General features: G+C 48.2%; 1 protein-coding gene across 1 annotated transcript in view; it reads left to right on the top strand.

Annotated features, from left to right (window-relative positions):
• The window catches only part of LOC132388810 (uncharacterized), a 59,902-nt gene extending 39,251 nt beyond the window's left edge, over window positions 1-20,651 (top strand). Inside the window, exons 7-10 of the mRNA XM_059961232.1 lie at window positions 15,004-15,075; window positions 16,269-16,388; window positions 16,873-16,937; window positions 20,541-20,651. Coding sequence (XP_059817215.1) covers window positions 15,004-15,075; window positions 16,269-16,388; window positions 16,873-16,937; window positions 20,541-20,651 — 368 coding nt within the window. The remainder of the gene's footprint in view (window positions 1-15,003; window positions 15,076-16,268; window positions 16,389-16,872; window positions 16,938-20,540) is intronic.
• The last annotated feature ends 390 nt before the right edge of the window (window positions 20,652-21,041 follow it).

Genomic DNA, 21,041 nt, shown 5'->3' with positions numbered 1-21,041 from the left:
GCAGTACATTATTTCGAGATGATTGCATTGACGGCGGAGATCGGTGTGCGTTCGATTCAGCTCTGAGAGATTGGAGGTGAGGATGGAGATGCCGATTTCTATAATTGAAAGGTTGTTTTTCAGGACTGAAATATTCTGGAGACATGTTCTCTGTGAGAGAGCCAGGCGGGTATTCTCGGATATCCTTGATTCAAGGGTTGAGTTGAGCTCGTGGACTTGCTGTCGATATTGGCGCTGGGTCCTGTCCATCTCCTGATGTTGTTCCCAAAGTCTCCGATAGCTTCTGTTGGAGATGTTCAGAGAATGACGAATCTGTAACACTGAGAGAGACGGTGTGCGTCGTTTTAGTATCACAGTGACGGGATTGTCGGTGTCAGATGAGGCGCCAGGCGGTGTCTCGGTGAACGGAGTGTCATTGTCACGATGTGTGTTGTGTCGGTGTCACGGTGAGGGTCGTGTCCCTGTCACGGTGAGGGTTGAGTCTACCTCGGCGAAGGAGGTAAGCTGTCACGGTGGGTGGGCTCGTGTCACAATGAGGGGTGTGCAGTTTTCTGCGTGATGGGTAAGTGGGTGACATTGTGAGGGGCGTGCCCTTGTCACGGAGACGGAGGTACCGTTTAAACGGCGAGTACCATGGCGATGTTGCAGTGAGGTGTGTGTTCGTGTCATGATAGAGTCGATTTCAAAGTGATGGACGTGCTTTTGTCAAAGTGACGGATGTCTCCAAGTCTCGGTGCGGGGCATGTCGTTGTCAAGGCGGGGATTGTGAAGGTGTAACAGTGAATCGTCACTACGGTAGCATGAGTATCGATGAGGTGAGGGTTTTGTTGGTATCATGCTGAGGAGTATGACGGTGGGGGTTATGTTGGTGGTCAGTGTGAGGGGTGTGTCATGGTCACGCTGTGAGCCCGTTAGTAACAGTGATGGGTGTATTTGTATGACCATCAGAACATAAAACACTGGAACGTTGGTGGGCCATTCGGCCCATCGAGTCTGATACATCTGATCCGATTCTACCAGTCATCCACGCTCGCCTGACTTTAACCCTAACCCTTCGAAGCCGTAACTAATTAAGAAACTACCTGTCTCCGCCTTATATTCACCCAATGACTTGGCCTCCACAGCCGCTCATGGCAACAAATTCCTCAGACTGTCCACCCTCTGACTAAAGTAATTTCTCTGCATCTCAGTTCTAAAAGGACGTCCTTCAATCCTGAAGACGGGCCCTCTTGTCCTGGACTCCGCTACCGTGGGAAATAACTTCTCCATATCTAATCTGTTCAGGCTTTTTAACATTCGGAATATTTCCAGGAGATTCCCCATTCATTCTCCTGAACTCCAGCTGAAACAGCCCAAGAGCCGTCAGACGTGCTTCATACGGTAAACCTTTCATTCCTGGAACTATTGTAATAAATCTTCTCGGAGCCCACTCCAATGTCGGTATATCTTTTCGAACATAAAGAACACATAAATGCACACAATACTCCAATTGTGTTGTCACGAGAGCCTTATAGAGCCCCAACATCACATCCCTGCTCATACTCTATACCTCGAGAAATTAATGCCTACATTGCAGCCGCCTTCTTCACCACCGACTCAACCTGGAGGCTAACCTGTAGGGTACCCTGAACAAGGACTCCTAAGTCCGTTTCCATCTCTGCCTTTTGAATTTTCTCTCCATCTAATTAATAGTCTGCCCGTTTATTTCTTCCACCAAAGTGCATGATCATACAACTTCCAACATTGTATTTCATTTGCCACTTCTTTGCCCGTTCCCCTAAAATACTAAGACTCTCTGCAGTCTCTCTGGTTCCTCAACGCTACACGCTCCTACATCTACTTTTGTATCATCGGCAAACTTAGCCACAAATCTATTAACACTATAGTCCAAATCATTGGCAAACATCGTAATAATCAGCTGTCCAAGCACCAACTCCTGTGGAACTCCACTGGTAACCGGTAGCCTGACAGAACAGGATCCCTATGTTCCACTCTCTGCTTTCTGCAGATCAGTGAATGCTCTACCTATGCTGTATTCCCCCTGTAATCCCATCTTTCTAAGCTCTCTCATTTGCGGCACCTTGCCAGAAAATCAGCATACCAATTTCACTGCAACTTCTTTGTTTATCCTGCTGGGAAATTCCTCAATAAAATTGCAGTAGGTTTAACAGGCCGAACTGTCCTTTCAAGAAACTATCATGCATTTGTCCTAGCCTGTCATATGCCGCCAGGTACTCCGTAACGACTTATTGACAAACGATTCCGACAACGTCCCAAATTCTAATGACAGGCTGACAGTTCTATAGTTCCCTTTCTGCTGCCTCCCTCTTCTCGGAAAAGGCAGAGTTACATTTGCAACTTTCAGTCATTTAGTACATTGCCAGAATCCATCCACTCTTGAAAGATCATTCTCAATGACTCCACAATCTCTCCAGCTACTTCCTTCAGAACCTGAGGGTGCATTCCATCAGGTCCACGAGATTTATCCAGCCTATGCTTCCTGAGCACCTTCTCAGTCGGAATTTTCACTGCACATACTTCACTTACCTGACACACTTGAGTGTATCACGGTAAAGTGAGTTTCGGGGCAATGTTGGGAATGTGTCGTTGTTACAGTTTCTGCTGTTTGATCGTGTTAAACTCACCATGAATCCTCCAGCAGATACCAGTGCTAATGAGGGTCGCTGTCAAAACGCAGATTAGACATATGCTCGGGTCTGATCTGCTTCTCCTTTTGGGTCGTTCACTACCTATGTTGTCTGTGGGAAAATCGTTTCTTGTACTTGTCAAACGATCGTCATATTCGCTGATCTGCCCCGCCTTGCTCATCCCACCCATGAGTTCAAATCAGTCTCTTCCGCTCCTGCAGCGTAGAGAACGTAAATGGCAGAACAGAACAGACCCTCCGGCCCACAATTTTGTGCTATACCAGTGAAATAAATTCTAACTACGCAATATCCATCTCCCTTTACATGTAACTGCCTGTAACCGCTCCAGGGAAATACACCCTGTATCTCTCATAATGATATAGACCTGTATCTCCTCCCCCCTCAGTCCCCGCCGCTCTAGACTAATACACCGAATGACTCGTCTACCTGTGTCTCTCGTAATGATGTAGACCTGTATCGCCCCCATCTCAGACTCCGCCGATCTAGAGAAATACATTGGTTGTCTGGTCTACTTGGGTCTGCCGCAGAGGTACAGACCTGTGTCAGCCCCAACACTGACTCCCCTGCCTCAGGTCTGGTCTATCTGTTTATAGATTATACTGTCTATTACAGGCAGCGGAGAAGTTCTTCTGCATTCTCTCCGAAGACCCCTAGACTCTTCCCGTAACGGGGCGACCGGTAATCAACTCGTGAACTCGAAAACGTCAAAATCTGTCTCAATTCCAATCTGCCCTGTGGCTCGTTTCCTCGACTCTCCACAAATTGTATAGCCCATCCGTGGAAACCGAAGTCCCCCTCTCCTTCAACACTTCCGACTACTGACGTTATGGGCCTTTCCCTTGGGCAGATACCGCAACACCTTGTACAGAAAATAGCCTCTCCCCATCCACCTATAGCCGAGGAATTTGGCCACAAGAATATTCTGCCATGGCTGTCTAACCCCTTTCATCCTGTTGACTATCACCCTGTTTCTTCTGCACTACGAGAGGAGTCTATTTACTTACCAATATGCCCTCCTTATCACCCCCTCACCTTCCCGACTGACCCTGAGCTCATTCAGTTCCAGCTCCAACTCCGTAACCCCGAGTGTTGGAAGCTGCATCCGATGCGCTGCTCACATAAAACGTCATCAGAGACACTGGAGACCTCCTTGACGTCCCACGTCCGACAAGAGGAGCTTTCAACTCTCCGGCCAGACATTGCCGACAGATTCAACTGTCCGAATATAAGGAAGGAAACAATAAATAAACGGAAAGTAAGCTAGAAACAGTTGTGTGCCTTCTCTCGCCCTGGACTCTCCTCCTTGAAGCCTGAAAGAGCGAAAGCCACAAATACCCACGATAACCCTGCCCACTCCAGTAACGGCCTCTCCGTTTGCACCGGCCATATTTTTTGTTTGGCCCTTGCGAATGAATCCCGGACTCTGGGCAGTTGCTGTTTACACGCCGACACTTCCTGTGAATCACTGTGTTTTTTTATAACCACACGCCGACCCATGTGAGAGACATTTCACCGGTTCCTTCTCTTTGTTTGGAGATACGGAAACCACCTGTCCCTCTGACTCAGACATAGAGGGATGCTCACTCCATACCATCCCATCACACAATTCCCTGTAAAGCTCTCTCCGCGTTGTCCTGTGACAGGATTCCGGGTACAGACACCTTCTTTCGGGACGGGAAAGAAAGATCATTCTTTCCCATCCTGAACACAATCCCGAGGTCAGAAAAGAACTAAAGCTTACTACAGACTGTGCCATCACACACTTCTGGATTTAGACACTGAGTGAAGCTCTCTCCACACAGACGCATCACGCAATCTTCAGCCACAGGGTGGAGCTCCATCCACGCCGTCTCATAACACGCTAGTGGGTTCAGTTGTTTTGTGAAGTCCGCCCTCTGCCCCCCGCTCCACGGATGGGGTGTGGAGAACAGAGGCCGGAATGGGCGGAGAACGCTTTGCTGGGAAGGGGCGGTGAGATTACAGCCACTGGAGGAAGTTGGGGTGGAACCGCACGATCGGCCTAACCACACAGAGATTGGAGAGATTCTGAACCGGGAAATCGATATTCGGGGGGAAAAAGGGAGGTATGACAACAGACATGAACTCTCTCACTCCCTCATCCCAGTTCCTTCTAAACACATGGAGGGGCACAGTGGAGGTCTGGGGTAACGGAAAAGGGTCGAGTGTAGGAGAGGTGGGAGGGTGTGGAGCATACGAGGATGGATATGGGTGGGAATTCGGCCCGGGGATTTGTTTTTCAGGAGACGGGACGGGGGACGGGTAATGGAGACCGTCTGTACTGTGTTGCATTGTTCTATGTTCTACGTTCATAATCACTAGATTGAAAGTGTGCCTCTGCACAAACCTCTGACACCCTGACTTATCTCTTGCCCTGATATGAGATAAAGTGATGTTCTCTCTCATTGGGACTTCTACGTACTGGCTAAGGATTATTCTCTGAACATTTTTGGCAAACTCCATTCCACTGGTCCTCTTGCAGTAGGCGACTCAGTCAATAGGTGGAAAGCTGAAAACACCTGTTATCACAATCTTACATTTCTTGCAACCGTCTGCGATCTCTCTACAGGTTTGTTCCTCCTCATCGAGCGGACAGTTGTCTGGTTTATAATGCAGAGGTATGAACACCGTGATACATTTCTTATGCCTTCATTCCACCCATAAAGCCTGACTTAGACGAGTTCTCTTGTCTGTTCTGACTGCGCACTGTAGGCACATTTTCTCAGCCCTGTAATGTCACCCCTCCCCCTGTTATTCCTTCCGCTTTCTCACGTTTAAAAATAGGGCTCCCCGAAATATCGTGATTTCCTGCTTCCTCCTGCTACACCCAATTCTCAATGATGGCTACAGTGTCATAATTCACTGTGTTGATTCAATCCCTGAGCTCACCTGCCTTGCTTCGAAGCTTCATGCCTTGTAACATACACAGGTCAGGACACCAGTCGCATCATGCTCAAGCGTTTGATTCCTGCCTTTTGCTGAGACGGCCTCACTAGGGCGGGTAGTGGTGTCGTTCTTTAATAACTGAATCCCTGACCTCACTTACCAGAACTACCTTCCCATACACACTGGTTTCATTGCTACCTATGTGGACCTGGACCTCCAACTGCTCAGTCACGCACTTGAGAATCATAGAGAAGGAACGGTGTGCTGTGAAAAGAGGAAGGAAGGGGCGAAGAGTGGAGGCCACAGAAAGAGTGTTCAGATTCAGCCGTTGGAGCAGAACGTGTGAGTTACCATTTTCTTGCTCCCTAACTCTGACTGGAGTCTGCTTGAACGCCAAAATCCACTGACCCATGATTTGGAGTCAGAGACAGAGCGAGAATCCCTCCATACAATCCCATCACACGCACCTGGAAACATACACTGAGTAACGCTTCCTCCGAACCGATCCATCACATACTCCCGGGATCACAGTGCAGCTCCCTCCACACTGTCCCAGCACACACTTTCCGGGTCAGGTACCCAGCAAAGCTCCCTAAATATGATTCCCTGACACTCCCTGTGTCAAACATGTGAATTACTTCCCGCACCATCGCATCACACTCCACTAGAATGAGTACAAGTACGAAACCGTCTCCCACCTCCGGTCTCCCCACTCACCAGTACCCAGCATTCCGGGTTTCCAGTAGTCTTGAATTGTGTGTGTCACTCGGAGATGGTGTGTGTGAGTGAGCGGATTGTGCGCTGCCGGAAGAGGAAGGAAAGGGAGGAGAGAGGAGGCCAGGGAAAGGGTGGTAGGATTGAAGACACTGATGCTAGCGGTATGGAACCACTCATCCGGCCAGTGCATGCAGAATTTTGAAGTGGTGATGGATATGCGGTGGAACGGGATTCCCCACAATTGCCTGTGTCAGAGAGTGGGAGGAGAGTGGAGGGAAAACGTAGATGGGAGTGTTTAGCGGGTAGAGTGTATCACGAAGAAGGGGAGGGGCGTATGTTTATGTAGGGGATGAAGAAGACGGCGAAGTGTTCAGGAGAGGGTTTACGTCATGGAGACGGGGTTGCTTGTCGTCGAGCAATGGGTGCCGAAGACGGGGGCGGTGCACAGGAGACGGAGTTATGCCATCTCGCACTAGACTCTCCCACCATGAGAAACAATTTTGCCACATCCACATCCACATCCATGTACTGTAGCATTCGAGATGTTTCTACCGCTTCCCTCCTTATTCTTCTAAACTCAGAGGAGAACAGTCCAAGAGCGGTCAAACGTTCCTCATAAGTTAGCCCTCTCATTCCCCAAACATACTAGTGAATCTTCTCCCAATCTTCTCCGAATGCAGCTCAACTATTCTTAAATAAGGAGCCCAAAACTGCACACAGTACTCCAAGTGAGTTCTTACCAGTGCCTAATGGAGCCTCAACATGCTCCTGTACTCTATTCCTCTAGAAATTATTGCCAACATTTCATTCGCCTTCTTCACCGCCGACTCAACCTGAAGGCTAACTTTAAGGCTATCCTACACTAGGACTCCCAAGTCCCGTTGCATGTCAGAACTCTGAATTCTCTCCCCTTTTAAGTAATAGATTGACCGTTTATTTTTTTTCTACCAAAGTGCATTACCGTATAATTTCCAACATTGTATTTTATTTGTCACTTGTTCGGCCATTCCCCCAATCTATCCAAGTTTCTCTGCAGACTCTGTTTCCTCAACACTACAGCCACCCCCCCCCCCCCCTCCCACCAACTATCTCTGTATCATCGGCAAACTCAGCCACGAAGCCATCTATTCCATAATCCAAATCGTTTATTTACAACTTCAAAAGAAGCGGCCCCAGCACGAACCCCCGTGGAACATCAATGGTAAACGGCCGCCAACCAGAATGGGATTACTTTATTCCCACTCTCTGTTTCCTGCAAATCAACCAACGCGTTATTCACGTGGGCAACTTTCCCATAATTCCACGGGCTCTTATCTTGTTTAGCTGCTTCATGTGCGGTATCTTGTCAAAGGTCTTCTGAAAATCCAAATTGCAACTTCCACTGTATTTCCCTTGTCTAGCCTACTTGTAATTTCCTCAAAAAATGTACTAGGATTGTCAGGCAGGATTTTCCTTTAAAGAAACAATGCTGAGTTCTGCCTATCTTGTCTTTTGCCTCCAGGTACTCCAAAACCTCATCCTTGACAATCGATGCCCACAACGTCCCAAACACAGATGTCAAGCTAAGAGGTCTATAATTTCTTTTTTCTTCCTTGCTCCCTTCTTAAATAGCGGAGTGACACTTGCCGTCTTCAGGTTCCAGTTCCTCCGGAGCCAGGCCAGAATCTATCGACTTTTAAAAGATCATTGCTAATGCCTCCGCAATCTCCACTGCTAATTCCTTCAGAACACAAGGCTGCATTCAATCTGGTCCAGGAGATTTATCTACCCTTCGAAAATTCAGCTTCCTGATTACTTTCGCTGTCGTAACTCTGACTGTGCATATTTCTCTTAACTGACACCCTTGAATGTCCGGTATATTGCTGATGTCTTTTTCAATGACGACTGATGGAAAATACTGGTTCAGTTCCTCCGCCATCTCATTATCTCCCATTACAACCTCTCCAGCATCATTTTCTATCGGCCCTATATCTACCCACACCTGTCCTTTATACTTTATATAGTTGAAACGATATTAGTATCCTCTTTGATATTATTTCCCAGCATCATTTCACAGTTCATCTTTTCTCACTTAATTACCTTTTTTATTTCCCTTTGTAAGCTTATAAAAACTTCTCAATCTTCAGTCTTCGCACTAGATTTTGTTTCCTTGTATGCCCTCTCCTTTGTTTTTACCTTGGCTTTGACTTCTCTTGTCAGCCACGGTTGCAACCTTTTTCGATTCGAAAATTTCTTCTGTTTGGGAATATATCTGTCTTGCACCTTCCTCACTTCTCGCATAAACACCAGCCACTGCTGCTCTGACGTCCTTCCCGCTGGTGTCCCTTTCCAGTAAACTTTGGCCAATTCCTCTCTCATAACACTGTAAATTCCTTTACTCCACTGAAAAACCGACACATCGGATTTCGGCTTCTCTCTCTCAAATGTCACAGTGAACTCAATCATGTTGTGATCACTGCCTCCTAATGGTTCCTTCACCTCAATCTCTCTGATCACCTCTGATTCATTACACAATACCCAATCCAGTATAGTCGATCTCCTAGTGGGCTCAACAACAAGCTGCACTAAAACGTCATCTCGTAGACATTCTACAAATTCTCTCTCCTGAGATCCAGTGCTGACCTGAATTTCGCAATCCACTCGCATTTTAAAATCCCCCATAATTATTATAACAATGCCCTACTGGCAAGCCTTTTCTATTTCCTGTTGTAATTTGTAGTCCACATCACTGCAGCTGTTTGGAGGTCTGTATATAACAGCCACCAGGTTCCTTGTACCCCTGCCGTTTCCTAGTTCAACCCATCAAGATTCTGCACCTGCTGATCCTATGCCTTCACTTTCTAATGATTTAATTTATTTTTTTTTCCAATACAGCCACGCCACCCCCTCTGCCTACCTGCCTATCCTTCTGATACACCATCTATCTTTGGACGTTCAGCTCCAGGAGTCATGCATCCTTTAGGCACGTCTCAGGGATGACCACAACATCATACCTGCCAATCTGTAGCTGTACGTCAAGATCAACCACCTTATTCCTTATGCTGCATGTATTTAAGTATAACACCTTAAGTCTGGTAATAAGTGGATTTTCGCTTTTTTTGCTCTGCAACTTTATTGGCCTGCAACTGATCTCCATGGCTGCAAATTTGCTCCATCACCTGCCTATGATTCCTTACATCCTTTCTGCTCACTCCGTTCGATCTATTTCTGTTTCCCTCTTCCTCCGCTCTATCATTCCGGTTCCTATCCCCCCTGCCATATCAGTTCAAACCCTTCTTAAAAGCTCTACAAAACCTTCCCGTCAGGACATTTGTCTCTTTCGGTTTCAAGTGTAACCGTCCTTTTTGAACAGGTTATACTTCTCCCAGAAGAGATTCCAAAGATCAAAGAATCTGAAGCCCTGCCCGCTGCACCAGTCTCTCAGCCTCACACTCATCTGCTTGATCCTACTCTTCTTGCTAGCACGTGGCACAGCTAGCAATCCTGAGATTACTACCCCGGAGGTCCTGCCTCTCGGCTTCCTTCCAAACTCCCGGAAATCTCTCTTCAGGACCTCCTCCTATCTTGTTCCTATCTATGTCATTGGTACCAACATGCACCAAGATAGATAGCTGCTCGCCCTCCTCCTTCAGGATATTCTGGACCCGATCCGGGACATCCCGTACCCTGGCACCTGGGAAGCAGCACAGTATGCGGGTATCTCTATCAGGCTCGCACAATCTCCTGTCTGTTCCCCTGACAACGGAATGCCCTGCGATTACCTCATTCTTCTTTTCCCAACTACCCTCCTGCACAACAGCGCCAGGTTCAGTGCCAGAGACCCAGTCGCCATGACCGCCCCCTATCTGGTCATCCACCTCAAAGGCATCCACAACTATGTTAGCTGGGGGGCAGCCATAAGGGTGTTCTCCACTATCCGTACATTTCCCTTCCCTCTCCTGACAGTCTCCGAGTTTTCTGACCCCTGTAGCCTGGGGATGACTACCTCCTGTCTATTCCATCTTCAGTTTCCCTAATAAGCAGTAGGTCAAGCTGCAGCTACAAAACCCTAATCCTTCAGAATGTCAACTCATCATTTCCTATATAAGACACCAACCACCACTCATCATACTCGACATTGGGTTTCGGAAGAGCCTCAAAACGCATTAAACTTTAAAAGAAATTGCCTTCCTCACAACCGACCCTATCTGTAAATTAACATCGATGGAATACTCCATGAGGACTTCCAAATCACTATCTGCGGTAGATTGTTAAAGCGTCTCTCCATTTGGAGAAAAGTCTACGCTTTAATTTCGTCTTTAATCGGATTACAAGGATGCTGACTGGACTTGAGAAACAGAGTTATAGAGAAAGGTTGAATAGGTTAGGACATTATTTCCAGGAGAGTAGAAGAATGAGGGTATTTTTGATAGAGTTGTATAAAATTATGATGGGGATAGTGAATGCTAACAGGCTTTTTACACTGAGGTCAGGGGAGAAAATAAACCAGAGGTCATGGGTTAAGGGTGAAGGGGGAAAAGTTTAAAGGGAACATTAGGGGGGCTTCTTCACGCAGAGAGTGTTGGGAGTGTGGAATGAGCTACCAGATGAAGTGGTCAATGCGTGATCACTTTTGACATTTAAGAAAACTTAGGCAAGTATATGGATGAGAGGGGATTGGAAGGATGTGGCACAGGTGCAGGTCGGTGGGACTAGGCAGAAAAATGGTTCGGCACAGCCAAGAAGGGCCAAAAGATCTATTTTTGTGCTGTAATATTCTATGGTTCTATGGTCTGCCAAATTGCACGATCATTCACTGAGCGACACTGTATTCCATCTGCCACTTCTCCTAATCAGTTTCAACCATTCTGTGGCCTCTCTGCTAATTCGACGCTGTCTGTAAATCTTAAATCTTATCACCGAGCAACCCTGAGTGTGGATTCCTGATGAGGAAGACAATCGTTCTTTTGCAGAGGAAGATACAATCGCTCAGGATTTGGAGCATGTTGGATATCCAATTCAATAGGGGGTAAAGAGAGAGGGAGAGAGGAGATTGGGGAATGGGAATAGGGACAGGAAGCGAAAGGCGAAGTCAGTCGTATGGAGAGTGGGAGGGAGGGGAAAGGGGAGGATAGGGAAAGGGAGGTGAGCGGAAGTGGTTAAATGAGGTAGTTGGGGAATAGAGATAGACGGCAGGTACAGAGAGGAGGAGGGAGAAAGAGAAGTGGATGGTGGGGAGTGGTGGTGGATAGTGAGAGGGAGGGCAGGAGGGCTGTAGTGATTTTGGGAGGGGGAAGCGGAAAGGTTGCGGATGGGGAGTAACAGGGGGAGTAGGATGTGAGTGGAATGGAGGGGAATGGTGGGGAAGAACCGTAAGGGCGACAGATGGAGGGAGACAGATGAGGAAGGAGGATGTCAAGGGGACTGAGGCGGTGGAGGGCAAGGAGATAGAAGGAGTCGTGAAAACAAGTGAGGGTAAGCGAGTGAGAGGGTGGAATGAGGTCAGGACGTCATTCAGCTCCCGCCCGGACCATGACTCCTTCCCGTATCTCCCGGATCAGCTGGAGGCTTTCTGTCCCGCTCCTCGGTGCGCCGGAGGGATTACCCTATCCCGGACGGTGCATGCGAGTACCCTCTACTCCTCCTTCTCCTCATCCCCACTAGTTACTCTCTAATCTCCTTCTTCTACGCTCTGACCCCTCCGCGACCTCCCCGGCACTCTCCCCCTCACCCTCACCGTTCTACGTGAAAGGCGGCGGATCCTGCAGAGGGACATTAGGGGCTGAATGGGGTGCGAAAGGTGGGGGTGGTGAAAAGAAGTGGAAGCTCGGAAGGTGGAGGCAATTCATCCTAGGAATCCAGGCTTCTAGGGAAACTGACTGGACCGTGCAATTCCACACGTGCTCCTGCCCCGGAAGGAGGTGGCTGCCCACCAGCGTGAAGCGATGCCCGAGTGGACATGACGACGTGGAGCTCCCTCATTACAGCGCTCCGCAGGGGAGGCTCCTACGGAGTGGGTGGGTCCCAGCTCAATATCGGGAACTGTGGAGAGCAGAGTAGAGAGGGAGGGATGGAGGGGAACGGAGGAAGGGAGGAAGGGATGAGAACGGAGTGGAAGGGATGGAGGAGAGGTGAGGGAAAAAGGGAGAAGAACGGAGATGCTTGAGGAACGGGGAAGGAAGAGGAGGAGAGCGGACAGGGTTGTGCAGCGGAGGGAGGTTAAGATAAAAGAAGAGGAGAGGTTGGGAGGGAATATAAGGGGTAGAGAAGGAGCAGATGGGAGAGACTTTGGGAAAGGGATAGAAGAGGAAGTGAGTTAGACATAAATAGGAAAAGGAGGGTAAAAGGGAAAGAGTAACAATTTGGTGCAAGAGAAGTGGTGTTGTTTGGAGGAATGATCTGGCTCCAGATCTGGTCGCCTCACTACAGGAAGGATGTGAAAGCATTGGAAAGGGTACAGAGGAGATTTACCAGGATGCTGCCTTGTTTAGAGAGTATGCATTTTTTTCAAAAATTAAGGGAGCTAGTGCTTTACTCTTTGGACAGAATGAGAATGAGAGGAGACATGATAAAAGGTTATCATGTTATCAGGTTATACAAGAGATTAAGAGGAACAGACAGGGTGGGCAGCCAGCGCCTCTTCCCAAGGGCACTACAGCTCAATAGAAGACATGGCTTTAAGGTAAGGGGTGGAAAGTTCAAGGGGGATATAAGAGGAAGATTGTTTACACAGAGAGTGGTTGGTGCGTGGAATGCACTGCCTGAGTCTGTCATGGAGGCAGATACACTAGTGAAGTTGAAAAGACTACTAGACAGGGAAATGGAGGAATTTAACGTGAGTTATATGAGAGGCAGTGTTACATATTTCCGGAACACCTCCTCACCCCTCGAAAAGTCGGGTGGCGGAGAACAAACAGGGAGCTGAATTCGGGGTGCAAAGTCTGGATGGGCAGGTGGGTATCTCTAGTTTTGGGGGAACATGTTTGTTGGTGGTTTGGAGGAGAATGAGAGAAGTGCAGACAAATGGAGGAGTGCAGTAAGATATTGGGAACGAAGTAAAGGTTGGGTAATGTGGGAGAGCAGGTGAGAGATGAATGATGGTGAGAAAGGGGTGAGAGAAAAGGGAGTGAGAGAAAGATAAATAGGGAGAGAGAGACAGAGCGAGAAATCCTTGGAACAAAGAAGAGAAGACAGAGGGCGCCACTGGAAGGGAAAGTCGAATAAACCCCGTAGAGGGGATGTTTCGAGGGGAGCTGATCAAGATACTCCAAGGGGGGAGGGTGGACTCACTCACCTCGGTGGGGTTTGGGTGTTTGTTCTGGGTCCGTGGTTTCTCGCAGACAGAGCGTTTGAAGCTCCGGTGTCCGACAGTTAAAACAGGAACCAGGAATCTTCAGGGCAAAAGAGGCTCTGTATGTGACACAAATCCCAATTTCCTTCTATAATTCCTTCCTTCCATTCCTTGCCTCTCTCTCCCCCTTCGACGCCTCACTCCTCCATCGTCTACATTCCTTTTCCCTCATCCCTTCCCTTCTGCACGCCTCTTTCCTCTCTGTACCACTCTCCCTATCCTGTTCTCCGTTCCCTATCATTCCTTCTCTCTCCCTCCCTTCCTCCCATTCACGTCCCTACTTTCCTACCTTTCTCTCACATTCGCCTCCCCCTTCTATATATCTTCCCATCTACCTCGTCCCCTCTGGTTTCCCATCTCCATCACTCATAAATTCCCCACTCTCCCAACACTCCCTCTTCTCTCCTTCCGTCTGCTTACTGAGTCCACAGTCACAGTTCCCTCTCTCTCTGACGAAACCCTATCTCCCCTTCTCTTCCCGCTATCTCTCTGCCCCCGCATTCACTACAGTTACCCCCACCACTCTCGTATCTCTCGACCACTCTCCACCCTGAGACTCCTTCCACCCAGATTACCGCCCCTCACCCCCTGCTCTCTGTTCCTTTCTCCATCAGCTGTTCATCTGGTGTTTGTTGGTGTCGGTCTGCCTCCCTGTCATCACAGGCTTCCTCTGACAACTGTTGCTTCCCCTTTTCAGCTGAGAGCCGCAGAGAGTCCTCGACAGGATGGACGACAGTGACACTTATATGAATGTGAATTTCGCAAAAACGGACGCACCGTCTCCTTCCCGAGGTGAGTGGGCAGAAAAACGGAGAGAGGGAGTTCCAATCTACATCTGACCCCGAGGGCGTGTGATGATACTGTGTGGAAGTAACCTCACTCTGTGTCTAACCCTGCTGGTATGTGATGGGACAGTGTGGAGGATGCTTCACTGTGTCTCTAACTACAGGGCTGAGTGATGCGACCGGGCGGACGGAGCTTCACTCTGTGCCTCACCCCGCGTGAGTGTGATCAGACAGTGTGGGGGGGAGCTTCACTCTGTGCCTCACCCCGCGTGAGTGTGATCAGACAGTGCGGGGGGATCTTCATTCTGTGTCTGACCACGGGAGTGTGTGAATGCGAGGTGTGCAGGGTGCTTAACTCTGTATCTGATCGCGGGAGTCTGTGATGGGACGGTGCCTAAAGGAGCTTTACTGCATGTCTCACTCCGGGCGTGTGCGATGGGACGATGTGAATGGAGATTCACTCTGTTCCTGACACAGGTAGTGTGTGATGGCGCAGGGTGTAGGGGAATTTCACTATGTGCTTGATACCGGGAATGTGTGACGGGACGGTGTTGAGGGAGCCTCAGACAGTTTCTGACCCTCACTCCTCTGCTCCCAGCGGAAGCTGATGTATCGTCCCTGGTACCTGACATCAGGATACTCTCTGAGCCCCGGGTCCAGAGAGATGGAAGTAAGTTTCATCTCTGTTAGTTTGACGGTGTTTATCTGATGGGTCCACTCCTGTCGAGAGATCTTCGGGCAAGAGCGCCATGAATCCGGACGATTCCTTGTCTGAGGTTGTCAGAGGGTATTCGTCGGACTGGCTCCTGGGAGAGAGCACTGTGAGGGGTTGGGGCGTCAGTGGGGATGGTGCGCTTTGGGAGGGGCGGAGTGGAGGTGGCTTCATTGGAGGGTGGTATCGAAGGCCGCTGTGTATCGGTGTGAAGAATGTGGTGTGGATGGATGGAATGTCATGGGAGGGGCAATGTTGCGTGTGACTGGTGGTAGGGGCGGTGTTGTGGATGTGTAACTGAGGAAGGAGCACTGAGTGGTTGAACGGGAGCGCTGCGGGATGGTAGATGAATAAGAAATGCCGTGGGGAGGCGGTGATGAGGGAGCGCTGTGTACAATTTTATAATCCTCTCTCCTCTTTCAAACCACCATCTAACTTCTCTCTCTCTCTCTCTCACACACACACACACACACACACACACACACTGCCCCCTTCTCCATTCTCCCGTCCTCTGTCTGCTTTGACCCGCATTTCATCTTCTCATTTCCCTTCTCTCCATCCACCCCTATCACTACCCCTCCTCTCAATCTGCCCCTCCCCTCTCTCTCCTTCTTCCTTGCTCTCCCTCCCCTGCCACTGACGCTATCTGTTCCACTTTTTCTCCCACTCTCCCCGTCTGCTCTCCCTCTCGCACTCTCCATCTCTCTTTCCCCTCTTTCCCCCTCACTCTGACCCTCCCTCTCTAATCTCGCTCGCAGATTTCCTCACTGTCTACCCATCGTTCGACCTTTCTCTCTCTTCCTATTCTCTCCCAATTCTCTCACCCCTCTCTGTTTGCCCACCTTCTCAATCCTCTCCCCCTGCAGCACTCCCCCGGTCTCCCACTCTCACTCTCCCCTTTGACCTCTTCCCCTCGCTATCGCTCCCTTGCTCTCCCCCACTTTACTCATGCATGTCTGAACCACCCCATCCATTATTTTTATCCTCTTTTCCCGTGTCTGTTCCCTGCCTTCTCATTCTCCCTCACTCCCTCTCGCAGTCTCCAATCCCACTTTCCCACTCACTTACCTCCTCTCCCCGTACTCTCTCTTCCCCTCTCTCTGCATCTCGTTGTCTCCCACTCTCTAACATTCTCTCGCTTTATCTCCCAGACGGACTGAAGTCCACCTACTCGGAGCTGAACTTTCGGAAAGACAATCCACTCATCGATGAGGATGAGTATCCTCCCATCGCCTCCGATCTCGGCGTGTTGCCAGTTGCAACACAAGCAGGTCAGAATTCTTCGATAATTGTTTGTTTCCTCCATTCCCCAAGTCTGGGTAAAATAACTGTGCGCATCTACTTTGTCCGTGTCCCTCGTGGCTTTAGAAAACCCGGAAAGGTCATCACTGCGCTACGTGGCATAACTTGGCTACCAACCCAACCTCTCTTCATAACTCTGTCCCTGGCATGCCGTCAAAATGTTCCTCTGCAATCTTTCCATAGAACCACAGAACAGAACAGAAGCAGGCTTTTTGGCCCTTCTTGGCTGTGCCGAACCATTTCTCTGCCTCGTCCCACTGACCTGCACCTGGGCCATATCACTGCAACCCTCTCTCATCCATGTACCTCATCCAAGTTTTTTCTTAAACCCCATTTGCCACTTCATCTGGCAGCTCATTCCACCCTCCCACCAGTCTCTGTCTGAAGAAGCGCCCCCCCACCCCCATGTTCCCTTTAAACTTTTCTAACTTCACACTTGACCCATGTCCTCAGTTTGTTGCTCCCCAGACTCGGTGGAAAAAGCCAGCTTGCATTCTATACGCATTGTCACGTACCCCGTGAGCGGGTTAACAAACTAGCAGAAATGGAAGATACGTTGGTGTCTGGTGGTACTGTAACTAAAATTGTTTATTAGTAAACTAAGCAATACAGTATCAAAATGCAAATATCCATGTTAGCGATGATAAATATAAAAGTATTGGAATTAGAATCAAAACCAAGCTCTGTCTTAGTGCAGGGGTAAATGAATAGTCTTAAGATAAAGCAGAGTTCAGTTCAGTTTGGGTTGAGGGAGTTGCTGTTGTGACGTGAGAGAGAGAGAGAGAGAGAGAGAGCGTCCGTTGTACTGTTGTGGTCACCGATTATGACCCCTCCGTTCCAAGCCAGACCGTTCTTCAGTGGTGGACTCGTCACCCAGGCGAGGGTGGAAACACACACAAGACGCCACCGGTCTGGTTTCACACACTTTGAGCCTTTGACCGATACGCCGAATCGATCCTCCAAGCCCACACCTTCCTGTGGGTGCACAGCACTCTTTCAGTGTCCAGTGGCGTGCCTGCCTGTGTCTCAGCAGACTCGTCTTTTATCTCCCCTGCCGGGGTACCAGCCATCCATCAACTGATCATGGCCATCAAACTGGGCCACTCCCTGCTGTCTCAGCAGGCACCTGGCATCACTCTGCTGTGTCAGCAAGGATTCACACAAGCAGGCAAAGTACTTGGAAGGAAAGTCAGCAATCAGCAGAGAAGACATAATTTTAAATCCTTGTGTCCTTCTCATTATCAGCTTGTGCAGCATGGTGCCTCTCTCCCTCTTTATCGCTCTCTCTCTAGTTAGCACCATAGTTCACGGGGGGTCATCTCTGGACCCCATCTCCCCATGCTTTGCTCATCACACGTAACAACATCATAATTTTATATACCTCTATCAAATCGCCGCTCGTTCTTCTACGCTCCATGGAAAAAGGTCCTAACCTACTTGACCTTTCTCTGTAACTCAGTTTCTCATGTCTCGGCAACATCCTCGCAAACACTCTCTGCACTCTTTCAACGCTATTAATATCCTTCCTGTAATTCGGTGAACAGAACTGCACACAATACTCCAAATTCGACAGCACCAATGCCTTATGCAACCTCACCATAACATTCCAACTCTTATACTCAATACTTTGATTTACGAAGACCAATCTACAAAATGCTCTCTTTACCACCCTACCTGCCTGTGGTGCCAGTTTTTGGATATTCTGTATCTGTATTCCTAGATCCTTTTGTTCTACTGCACTCCTCAGTGTCCTAACATTTACCTTGTATATGCTAACAACACACACAAAATGATGGTGGAACACAGCAGGCTAGGCAGCTGTTGTCCTGGTCTCGGTCCGAAACGTCGACAATGCTTCCCCTTACAGATGCTGCCTGGCCTGCTGTATTCCACCAGCATTTTGTGTGTGTTGATTGAATTTCCAGCATCTGCAATTTTCCTCGTGTTTTCTCCTTGTATATGCTACCTTGATTGTCCTTCGCAAGTGCAATACCTCACTCTTGCGTTTATTACACAATATCTGCCATTTTCAAGCCCATTTTCCAGTTGGTTCAAATCCCTCTGCAAGCTTTGAATACCTTCCTTACTGTCCACTACACCTCCAATCTTTGTATCATCAAACAATTTGCTAATCCAATTTACCACGTTATCATCCAGATCATTGCCATAGATGATAAATAACAATGGACACAGCACTGATCCCTGTGGCACACCACTAGTCACAGGCCTCCACTCAGAGAAGCAATCCTCCACAACCACTCACTGACTTCTCCCGTTGAGCCAATATCTAATCTAATTTACTACCTCACCATGTATACCTAGCGACTGAATCTTCCGAACCAACCTCCCATGTGGCACTTTGTCAAAGGCCTTACTGGTCCATGTATACAACATGCACTGACTTCCCTTCATCCACTTTCCTGGTAACCTCCTCGAAAAGTTCTAATAGATTATTTAAGCATGTACTTCCACTCTTAAAGCCATGTTGACTCTCCCTAATAAGTACCTGTCTATCCAAATATTTGTATCTCCCATCACTTAGTTCTCATTCCAATAAGTTACCTACTACCTACGTCATACCTACCGGCCTATAATTTCCTGGTTTACTTTTTGAGCCTCGACCTCGACCGTAGATATCGAAATTTGTAATATACCTGCCAGGGCAACTGCAATTGCAACACTCGTCTCCTTTAACATCCGAGGGAATACCCTGTCAGTTCCTATGGATTTATCTTCTCCTATATTCCTCAAGATAGCAAGGATCTCCGTCTCTTCAATCTGCAAAGGTTCCATGACGTCACTGATTGTTTGCCTTACTTCCATTGACCACATGCAAGTTTCCTTCGTAAATTCAGACGCAAAAAAAGCAAAAGAAACTGCATTTTTAGATCTCCCCCATTTCTTTTGGTTCCATACATAGCCTACCATTCTGATCTTCAAGACGACGAATTTTATCCCTTACTATCCTTTTGCTCTTAGTATACCTGTGGAAGCTCTTTGGAATATCATTGACCTTGACTGCCAAAACAACCTCTTGTCTTCTATTAGGCCCCCTGATTTCTTGCATGTATTTTATTTGCAATTATATAATCCTCAAGCACGTTATTTCTCAAGCTCGTTTTTTTTTCTTTCTGTCCTGTACATGTCATATTCATCTCTCTTCTTCTTTATCAAATTTCCAATATCCCTTGATAACCAAGTTTCCTTGTTCCTATTCACTTTGCCTTTAATCCTGACAGGAACATACAAACTCTGTACTCTCAAAATTTCTCCTTTGTAGGCCTCACACTTAACCAATCACATCCTTGCCAGAGAGCAACATGTCCCAATTCTCACTTTTTAGATACTTTATCATTTCTTAAAATTTGGCCTTTTTCTGTTTGGAACCTCATCCGAGGACCAGATCTATCTTTGTCCATTTTCGAGTTGAAACTAAAGGTGCTACAATCAGTGGAAGCAAAGTGTTCCCCTGCACACACTTCCATCACCTGTCCTAACTCTTTTCCTAATAGGAGATCTAATATTGCATCCTTTCTCTCGTCGGTACCTCCATATATTAATTTAGACACAGCTCAGGAGATCATTACCAACATACACAACCCTTCCAGTTGTTAGTTTGCAAAAACTATTAACATAGTTTGTTTTCGCCCACGCTCTACTATCGGCTCTGGCACTTTGGATCCCACACCCTGCCAATCTAGTTTAAACTCCCCCCAAATAACACTAGCACACCTCTTTTTACAGATCCCAAATGCCCCAAAAGTTTCGATTCCTTTCCTGTTCGATTGCATTTTTGCTAGAGCTGGACGATCAAATACTGAATACCGTACTCCTTGTGGGACCTTACCGATGTCCTGTACAACTGCAAAACGGCCTCCCGGCGCCTACACTCCGTGCCCTAACTGGTAAAGACCTGCGCGTCAGACGCTTTTTTCTCCGCCTTGTCTACCTGTGACACCACTTCCTGGCGACCGCGTTCCTACAACGTGTGTCATTCTGTTCCACAACGCACCTCAGGATTCCTTGCAACACTGTGAATGTCCTACCCTAACTTGACAGATACGATAGCTCGCCCTTATCCGATCTAAATTGGTTTTGCTCCTTTCGGCCCCCTTTCCCAGCTAATCGAGATCCAACTGCAAGAGATAACTATCTTCACTGTTTACCACGCAACAAAAATTTCTGTCATATGTAAGCTGACCAACCGCGTGCTGATGAAATGGTCGATATAGTTGACAATGATGACTGGTCCCACCATCGAACGCCTGGTGAACACCACTAGTGACGGGCCTCCAGACTGTGAAACGAACTTCAACCCTAATCCTTTGTTCCTCACGCCGAGCCAATTGTATATGCAGTCAGCCACCCCTCCGAGCCTGGCACACGACCTACCGGAGTGGTATATTATCCGGCACGTTGTTTAACTCTGTCTACATCATCCTGACTTCATCTCTCCTCCGCAATCTAAATCGTGAGACACATCTCATTGGGTTCCATATCATCCTGCAAAATAGACAACCATCTGGGCCTTGTTAATATCCGTTTTAAATTCCTCCTACCCGTGTCTGCCCTGTCCTCTCCGGTAAAATCAGCCCTCAGCTCACCCGCGGTCTCTCACCATC

This window comes from Hypanus sabinus, unplaced genomic scaffold (assembly GCF_030144855.1).
Source record: "Hypanus sabinus isolate sHypSab1 unplaced genomic scaffold, sHypSab1.hap1 scaffold_416, whole genome shotgun sequence".
NCBI classification, from domain to species: Eukaryota; Metazoa; Chordata; class Chondrichthyes; order Myliobatiformes; family Dasyatidae; genus Hypanus; species Hypanus sabinus.
Note: the sequence above shows the minus strand (reverse complement) of the source record. Positions and strands in the feature narration are given on the sequence as shown.